This window comes from Sorex araneus, chromosome 8, assembly GCF_027595985.1.
Source record: "Sorex araneus isolate mSorAra2 chromosome 8, mSorAra2.pri, whole genome shotgun sequence".
Taxonomy (NCBI): Eukaryota; Metazoa; Chordata; class Mammalia; order Eulipotyphla; family Soricidae; genus Sorex; species Sorex araneus.
Window position 1 is genome coordinate 35,104,722 of NC_073309.1, and position 9,421 is coordinate 35,114,142.

The 9,421-nt window shown below is 54.0% G+C and overlaps 1 protein-coding gene across 1 annotated transcript; it reads left to right on the plus strand.

Annotated features, from left to right (window-relative positions):
- The first annotated feature begins 2,180 nt into the window (after positions 1 to 2,180).
- On the plus strand, positions 2,181 to 9,199 carry PLEKHF1 (pleckstrin homology and FYVE domain containing 1). Its single transcript, XM_055145926.1, has 2 exons — positions 2,181 to 2,337; positions 7,655 to 9,199. The coding sequence occupies exon 2, from the start codon at positions 7,671 to 7,673 to the stop codon at positions 8,526 to 8,528; it is 858 nt and encodes a 285-aa protein (XP_055001901.1). The 5' UTR covers positions 2,181 to 2,337; positions 7,655 to 7,670; the 3' UTR covers positions 8,529 to 9,199.
- The last annotated feature ends 222 nt before the right edge of the window (positions 9,200 to 9,421 follow it).

Below are 9,421 nucleotides of genomic sequence, written 5' to 3' on the forward strand. Positions count from 1 at the left end.
CAGGGCTTACTCCTGGCACTGTGCTCAGGGATCACTCCTGGCCAGGCTCAGGTGTCATATGAGATGCCCGGATCAAATCCAGGCCGGTCACATGCAAGGCAAGCAGCTACTGGCTGTTTCCTTAAATCCAAGGCTGAAACGGCCAGATTCAGATGCAATGAAGTGCTAGCCACAAGGACAGAATTTGGAAGTGACCCGATAACAATGGCATTTTCCACAGAGACGGGAGCTGGGACTCTTCACTTGAAAATTTGGAGCCTTGGGCTCTCCTGAACCTCTGCTTCCTGCAGTCTGGAAAGCAGTTTATCCTCAGAAAGTGTTTCTTACCAGAGGAGAAAAAGCCTCAGAGGGATCTCATTTTTTCCATAGCTTGTGGCTTGGCTGACTCAACCCAGCCTTTCCCTGAGTCACAAGTTTTTCCCCTTTTGGAGGAGCAGAGTCCCCACCCAGCCTTTCCACCCACAGCTGGCCCCTGCTGGGGGCGGCTGACTGCAGAATGAGGAGTCTGGGGCTTTCTGGACACAGGCTTCTGTAGAAGTTGCTTCTTGGATGAATGATTCTTTGTTTGGGATTTATTTACAAACAGCTCCTTGACTGTTGCAATAGCTGCAAGAGAATAAGGACCAAAAAATTTGTAACTAGACAATTGTGCAACTATGCATACAAACTTGGATCTATATATTGCATGTATATACACTGCATTCATATTTATACACATACATAACTATGTCATATGTCAATTATATCTTAACAGAAATTCTTGGGTTTTGGGGTTTTTTTTTTTTCTTTTTGGGTCACACTGAGCAATGTACAGGGGATACTCCTGGCTCTGCACTCAGGAATTACTCCTGGCAGTGCTCGGGGGACCATATAGGATGTTGGGAATTGAACCCTGGTCAGCCTTTTGCAAGGCAAATGCCCGACCCACTGTGCTATCGCTCCAGCCCCCCCCCCCCAAATTCTTGTTTTTTATCAAAGATCATGGAAAGAAAGAAAGAAAGAAAGAAAGAAAGAAAGAAAGAAAGAAAGAAAGAAAGAAAGAAAGAAAGAAAGAAAGAAAGAAAGAAAGAAAGAAAGAAAGAAGGGAGGGAGGGAGGGAGGGAGGGAGGGAGGGAGGGAGGGGGGAGGGAGGGAGGGGGGAGGGAGGGAGGAAGGAAGGAAGGAAGGAAGGAAGGAAGGAAGGAAGGAAGGAAGGAAGGAAGGAAGGAAGGAAGGAAGGAAGGAAGGAAGGAAGGAAGGGTTAAACTTCCCAGAAACCTAGTATTACTTGGTAATTCAGGGGGCACATCTGAGTGGCTGCCTCCTTAGCTCAGTTGGGAGGGCAGGAGTGTGGGTGAGGGGGACAAGGAAGGAGGCCAGTGGAGGAACTGTGGGCAGGTGTGAATGAAGCAAGTGCAAAGGCCCAGAGAATGGAAGAACCTTGCAGTTGCGAGGAACAGGAAGAAGTCAAGTGTGAGATGAAGTGGTGCGTGAAATCCAAGTGTGGCTAAGTCAACCCTTGGAGCTGTGAGGCCCTAGGATTCCATCGGGACTCTGTGCTGGGTACATGGAACTCCTTAAATTGGCATGTTTTTCTTTCTGAGTACGTTGGAAAGCTTTTACTGTTAAAAAAAAAAAAAACTTTAACATACGAGGTACCTAGAATGCTGATTTTTAAAATGCTGGTATTTCTGATGAGAGACGGGGACCATGAGAGCTAGCAGCAGGCAGGGTCGCCAGAGGGAGCTGAAGGCACTGACAGCAATTTCAAGCCCCCCCTCCCCGTCCCGATTATTCCCTGGTCCCCCGTTCCGATTTTTCCCTGTGCCCCGCCCCCCCCCCCGCTCCGCCCCCTCCCCCCCCCAACACTCCCCGGTTATTCCCTGGCCCGCATCCCCGCCCTCGGTTCCTGTTCAGCTTTTGGGTCCAGCTCGGTCTGCAACAGAGTGACCGCGGCCAGGGTGCAGGCCGAGGCCGGGGTGCAGCGTGAGCCAGGGGGCGCCCTCCCGGGGCCGGGACACGCCCTCCCTGCACCCCGACTCAAAGTTCGGCCGCGCCGCCCCCCGCGCGTCGCCGGCGCTCGGGGACTCGGGAGTCGCGGGCCAGGCTCCGCCCGGTTGGCCCAAGGGCCGCGAGGGCGTGTCCCGGGCGGCTGGGGCCGCGGCGCGGTGGGAGCGGCTGCGCTTGGGCCTGGGCCGCGGCCGGCCAAGGGGCGCGCACTGGGCGCGGGACGCGGACGCCGGCCCCGAGCGGCTGCAGAGGGACCAGCGCATCTGCGTGGGACGGCGCGCGGGGCTGCGGGTCCGCGCGGCTCTGCCGGGGCTCGGGGCAGAGAAGAGCAAGGCGCTCTCGGGACAGGTAAGGCGCTGCTGGGGTCCCCGGGGGTGCGCCCCGGGGTCTGCCCCAAGCAGGGCAGGTAACTTGTGTTCCGGGCCTGACCCCTGTCTCAGACCCCGGGCTGCTGGCTCCGAAGTGCTGGGCGGGGGCAACTCTTCCCACCCGCGGGAGAGGGAAAGCGAGTGTGGTCGCGCTTCCCAGCTGGCCACCCTTCCGTGAGAGTGGGCCAAGGGAGAGAGGGCACTGCCCAGAAAGCACTGCTGGGATCTCCTTCCCCTTAGATGGTCTTCCCATTGTGTGTGTGGGGGGGGGATGGGGAGGGGGCAAAGAAAACCTCTTTGGATTTTCACCCCTCTTTGACGGGAAAGAGGTGTCGTCAGCCACCTTCTGCAGGTGCAGCAAAACTTCCTGGTCACTGCAACTTGATCCCCTGATCTCTGCAGCCCAGAGAACTAAAATTCTTCGGAATTAAAAAAAATAATAAAATAAAAATGACCTGTTGTCTCCAGGGAATAGGGTCAGAGGCTCGGGGAGGGGAGGTTCCTCCGTGGGGTCATTCTTGGCTCGTACTTTCTATGAATTACTGGGTGTTCCTGGGCATGTAATTTATACTGGGGTCTGTGCCAAGATGACTTCAGCCAGAGTGTCAGAGTAGCCAAGACCAGGTAATTGGAGTCTTTCCGTCTCTGGTCAACAAGTTTCAGGGGCTCATGATTATTTTGGAGCAGGACTGGGACCTTGGCAGTGACTTTGATGATTGGGGAACTAGCCTGATGCAGTGTTTGAGGATTAAAAGAAATATTTTTTGAGCAATACTGGTGACTTTCCACATGGCTATGTTTTTTGTGGAAGAAAGCCTTCCAGGAAATAAGAGGCCTGGGGGCTGGCGCTATAGTACAGTGGGGAGGGTGTTTGCCTTGCATGGGCCTGACCCGGGTTCAATCCTGGGCATCCCAGATGGTCCCCTGAGCACAACCAGGAGTATTTCCTGAGTGCAGAGCCAGGAATAACCCCTGAGCATCACTGGGTTTGACCTAAAAGCCAAATAAATAAATAAATAAATAAATAAATAAATAAAGTAAGAAAGAAAAGAAATAGAGGCCTGGACGAGGCATGAGGGTGGCTCTGTGGAAGTAGATGACAGTGGGTCATGGAGAAGAATTCCAGTCCTTTTAGCCTGGAGCCTCTGAGACTGCCCTATAGCACCTTGCACCTTGCTGCTTACACTTTTCTGTGTAGTTCTCCTAGCTCAGCCCTAAAAGCTGTCCAAGGACCCGCCTGTGTGACAAGGTCCTCACGGTGAGACTGAGACTGCCCCTATAGCACCTTGCACCTTGCTGCTTACACTTTTCTGTGTAGTTCTCCTAGCTCAGCCCTCAAAGCTGTCCAAGGACCAGCCTGTGTGACAAGGTCCTCACAGTGACAAAGTGGAAGGACCCCTTTCCTCAGCCAGGCTCCCGTGACCTGGCACTCACCCTTTATCTTCACGGAGCTTAAGCCTCACAGCAGAAATGATCTTATTGATGACTTTCCGGCTTGGCTGTCCCAGCAGCCGAGCTACCTGTGATAGGCTGGGCCTGGCTCCCTGCTCTAGCCTGGTGCCGGGCACAGGGGAGGATTTGGTTAAATCCTTGGAATGTGAGATCAGGAGGACATGGAATCAGAGTGTGGGCTGTGTGGGGGCTGGCTGGAAGGAGGGACAGAGGATAAGTCAGTCCTGTCCACTTAGGGATAGGAATCCTGACTCCTTCCCTGAGTTTGGCCAGGTGCTCTTTCTTCTAACGGGTCTCTGAAGCCCCGTGCCAGGCCTCGTCCTCCCGTGCTAGGCACCACAGGTCTCAGGAACATGGGCATCCCCCGCACCAGCAGCCGTCAGTCATAGACCAGCCTCAAGTCCTTTGTAGAGAGCCCTGGGAAATATGAGACGGTAGTTCCATCCCCTCCCCTCTGGGCACAGTGTCACTGCCCACTGCGCTTCCCTACCCTAGACCCTGTCCATGTCCTCCACGCCTCCTAAGCAGGATGGGCTGGCCTACAGAACTCCCCAAATTGCCACAGGCAGATAGGGTCAGCTGCCTCTCTCTCTCTCTCTCTCTCTCTCCCACACACACACACACACACACACACACACACACACACACACACACACACCACACACACTTTTCTCTCCCCCTCTCTCCCCACCCTCTCTCTCTCTCCTGTGATAGGTAGGTCTGGTGTTTCAACTTCTGTCAGGTGGTTTGACGCATGGGTGTGCCCAAGGAAACATGTTCTCACCTCAGCTTCTGACAGGCCCCGGGGAGCAGCCCCATGTGGCCTGCAGGCTGGCATCCCTTGATGTTGAGGTTCAGAATTCTGTACCCAGGCACTATCCTCTTGAAGATCTTAAATTTAGAAGAGAAAGAAAAGGAAGCTCGTGTTCCTGCTTCCTAGAATTTATTGGGACTAAGATTAGATGGCATTTTTCTGCTTCCTTTTCTCAGTAGATTAAAAGGTGAAGCCTTACTTGTTCTCTCCCTGCTGCATTACATCTAGCCCCCAACCCCCACCCCTGGGCACCTTTTCCTGATTTTGTTCATAGCTACCATTTTTTCAAAAAAATGTTCTTAACCATTTTCAAGTTTCCTGTGTTAAAAGCATTTCCGTTGTTGTGAAACAAATTTTTATAATTCTTTTCATCTTATAAAACTGAAATCCTATATGCGATAAATAACAAGTCTCCGTTCCCCACCCCCAGGCTTCTGATAACCACCATGCTACTTCCTGTTTCTTTGAATTCAGCTCCTATAGGTCCCGGCATACATGGAGTTCTACTCCTTTGGTCATTTCGTGATTGGTCGGCTTCCTGGAGTATCGCATCCTCCGGGCTCACCCCCTGGAGCACGTGTTGCTTACTTGGGATCACCTTCCTTTCTAAGGCTGCACCACACCGGGCAGGTGGGGCTGCATTCTGCTTCTCAGTCTGCAGTCACAGGCACGTAGCTGCTCATATGAATAATGTGGTTATGAACATGGGGGAGCAGATACCTCTTCAACAGCCTCTCTTAGCTTCTTTTAGATGTATACCTAATTATAGGGCTGCTGGATTATGTGGAAGTTCTATTTTTAATATTTTTCAGGAATTTCATGGCAGAGGCAATACATTCAGCATTCCTGCATCTTGAGCACAGAGTCTCAACTTCTCCACGTTCACCGACTTTTTTGCTTTATTTTTTTTTTCTTAAGAGCCATTCTCAGAAGTTAGGTTTATCCTACCTATTATTATTCAGAGGTACATTCTTGAACACTTTGGGGATGTTGTTTCGAGAATCATGGCACCACATTTTTTTTTCTGCTTTTTTGGGTCACACCTGGCGATGCACAGGGGTTACTCCTGGCTTTGCACTCAGGAATTACTCCTGGCAGTGCTCAGGGGACCATATGGGATGCTGGGAATCGAACCCGGGTCGGCCGCGTGCAAGGCAAACGCCCTACCCGCTGTGCTATTGCTCCAGCTCCTCTTGGCATCACATTTTGCTTATCATTTTGTAGGTTGCTTTGGCTCGGTCCATTTAATGTCTGTTGCCACTCCTTGTTGACCAGGTAGATCAGCCTGTCTTCCGCTTTAAGTAGAACCTGTGGTCTTCTCTGGTCTTTGCTGCAGAGACTACCTCCACTTTCCCTTTCGGACACTCTGAGTTTCTCCTCACTGATCTCTCATCTGATCCATCCCAAGCCCTCCAAACTTAGCCGAGGGTTCTTAGGAGAGCTCTGCAATGTTGCCAGATGATTCATATCAGGGACCCAATGATTAGTGGGAGGAGGACCCCAGACCGTCACTGATCAGACACTAAGTTTGCAACACACAGCCAAGATCAACCTCAAGAGAGCAGGTCTGATGAGGTGATGTGGGCAGCATTTCTCAGGACAACATGTGGTCTTGAGAGGGCCAGTGGTATATGACTTGGGGCCAAGCACCCATGTGGTGCTATGTGGTGCCTTGCCTCTATGCTAGGACTTGCTCTGGCATCCCATGGGGAATCCAACATGCTGAACTGCGTGTGACCCAGGATGTCCTAGAAACAGTGCAGGATGGGCTCGACCTAGCCCAGATGTGCTGTGTGTATCTATGTGTGCAGATGCTGGTGACGGGGTAGCTCCCACTTGTTTCCTCTGCAGAAGGAAGAACTGAATCATGCTTGCCCCATATGGGGCCCTGACGGGAGAGTTTGCAAAGGTTCATTCATTCACTAACCTCTTAAGAAGTATCCACTAAGTGCTTGGCAATGCTCAAGCCCTGGGGACATAGCACTGGACAAGAAAAGTTACCTCCTCCCAAGAGCCTAGAATTGAGTCTGGAAAATAGTAACTATGGAGAGACAATGAAATGTCATGGAAATAAGATATAAATAAAGTCACAGTGAGGGGTGGGGGCCAGTAAACTCCTGGAAAGGACAGTTAGAAAACATTGTAGGCTTTATGGCCCCAGGGTTACATTACCACTACTGAGCTCTGCCTTTACATCGTGAGAACAGCCAGACCGCTGTACGTGAGAGTGGCTGTGTTCCAATAAAACTTTATTGACAAAACACAGGCTGAGGGCCATCTTTGACCCTTAAGCCACAGACTGCTGCAGGAGCTGGCTGCAGGGAAATGCCGCCTGAGCTGGAACTCTGAGTGGTGCCTTCTGTCTCCAGCACCCTGGGCTCCCCAATTTCAGAGCCTCAATGTCTCTCCTCTCCAGGCAGGAGTCTGCCTCGAAGGTTTGTGTGAGGACTAGAGAGATGGCTGTGTTCTTTCTGGAGAAAGGACACAGCCTGTGGTGGCTGCAGAGATCCCTGGGCTCACAGGCTGAGTCAGTGGTAACAGGGTTAGTAACCATTTCGCTTGTTGGCTAAGGTGTGGGTGATGGGATAGAGTCACAGACACCTTTCCACCCGGGGCAGGTCCAAAGTTCTGGCTATGTAGTGCCTTGGGAGCAGCTAGTGAGAGTTGAACTTCAGAGTCCCCGCCTTCCTGCCCCGTGGCCCTAATACCACTCAGCCACGTTCCACCCCTACCCCCGAGTCCCCTAGGGGGTAGGGGTGGAACTCTGCTGCCCAGAGTTCTGGCCTGTTCTGCCACACAACTTTGCTGCTGCTATCCCACTGAAGGCAGGGGACTCTGCTTCCACCACCACCACCACCCCTGCTCCAGTCCTGGGGGTCAAGTTTCTTAGGTGGGTGGGCTCACTGGGCTGCAGAGAGGTACTGCGTGGGCTGGCTGGCTCGGGGGCATCTGCAAGTTGGGGGTGTGGGCAGAGTGGTCCTCACCCCCAGCCCGCGACAGCTCAAGCCTTTTTTTGCCGTTCCTCCCACAGCCCATCCCCGGAGAAGATGGACTATCTGGCCAACACGGAGATCAACAGCCAGCGCATTGCTGCAGTGGAGAACTGCTTTGGGGCATCGGGGCAGCCACTGGCCCTGCCGGGCCGCGTGCTCCTCGGCGAGGGCGTGCTGACCAAGGAGTGCCGCAAGAAGGCCAAGCCCCGCATCTTCTTCCTCTTCAACGACATCTTAGTGTACGGCAGCATCGTGCTGAACAAACGCAAGTACCGCAGCCAGCACATCATCCCCCTGGAGGAGGTGACCCTGGAGCCGCTGCCCGAGACCCTGCAGGCCAAGAACCGCTGGATGATCAAGACGGCCAAGAAGTCCTTCGTGGTGTCTGCCGCCTCCACCACGGAGCGCCAGGAGTGGATCAGCCACATTGAGGAGTGCGTGCGGCGGCAGCTGCTGGCCACGGGCCGCCCACCCAGCACGGAACACGCCGCACCCTGGATCCCCGACAAGGCCACGGACATCTGCATGCGCTGCACGCAGACTCGCTTCTCCGCCATTACCCGGCGCCACCACTGCCGCAAGTGTGGCTTTGTGGTCTGTGCGGAGTGCTCCCGGGAGCGCTTCCTCCTGCCGCGCCTCTCCCCCAAGCCCCTGCGTGTCTGCAGCCTCTGCTACCGGGAATTGGCCACCCAGAAACAGAAGGAGGAAGAGGAGGAGGAGGAGGAGGAGGAGGAGGAGCGGGGCATGGGGCCCGCTGGGCAGCTGACCCACCTGGCTGGGGCCGTCTGCACGGCATCCAGTGGGGACGATGATGACTCCGATGAAGACAAGGAGGGTATTGTGGATGGCGACTGGCCTGGCCAAGTGAAGTTCTATGCCTCAGGCATCTCCTGGTCATCCTTTCACAGCTGACCTGGGCCTGCGGACAGGAAGGCAGTGCATCCTGGTACTTGTGCCAAACCCGTTCACCCCCAGCCTCGTCCCCTGAGGGTGGCAGACTCTACAGAAGTGACTTTCCCTCTGGACTGACCCGGTGCCTTTTCGCTGGATGTTGACATCCTCCTATAGATCCTCTCTCCTCTCCGCAAACCCCAAAGACCCTCAGGCATCTTGGGAACAGATGCCATTTCTCAGCCCCACAAGCTCTGTTCCTGGCTAGCCTTGAATGAGCAAACCCCAGGGGGCAGAGGAAGATGGGACTAGAGTGAAGTCCCCACTGCTCTGAGACGCCAGCACACGTCAGCAAGGACTGGGAATGCTGGAAGGCCTGCCCAGCTCATCGCTAGTGTCCACCTGCCTGGCGGTGCAGGACACATGAGCAGGACACAATCGAGCTCCCGGGACCAGGGAAGAGACTGCTGTACTGTGTTGCTCTCCAGGTCCCAACCGCAGCCTACCCACAGCCCAGGTGCCCTGTGTGGGCCTCTGGCTGCACCTCTCCTCCGTTCGGGTATGTACCACCCCTCATCCTATCCCTTCTCCCACCCAGTGGCTGGCAAAAGTAGTGGCTTCTGTTAGGACTCTTCATTGCATGTGACAGAAATATGCCCAGACTAATGAAATAAAAAGTGTATTGACTCAGACGGTCTAAGATTACTCTTCATTGGCTTCACTGAGGGCTGGAGCCATGCTGGGTGGCAAATGTCCATGCCAGGTGTTCCTGGGAATGCTGGCAGCACTTGGGGACAGACACTTGTACCATACTTTAGGAGGTGCCCTGCGGACACAGCCTGGTGTCTGTCCTGTGGCACTAGTCCTGAGGTGGTAGGTCTGCAGCCCCATCCCTTGCCATGAGGGGCCAGGGG

Coding starts and splice junctions, on each gene's coding strand:
- PLEKHF1 (XM_055145926.1), top strand. CDS start 7,671: ATGGACTATCTGGCCAACACGGAGATCAACAGCCAGCGCATTGCTGCA.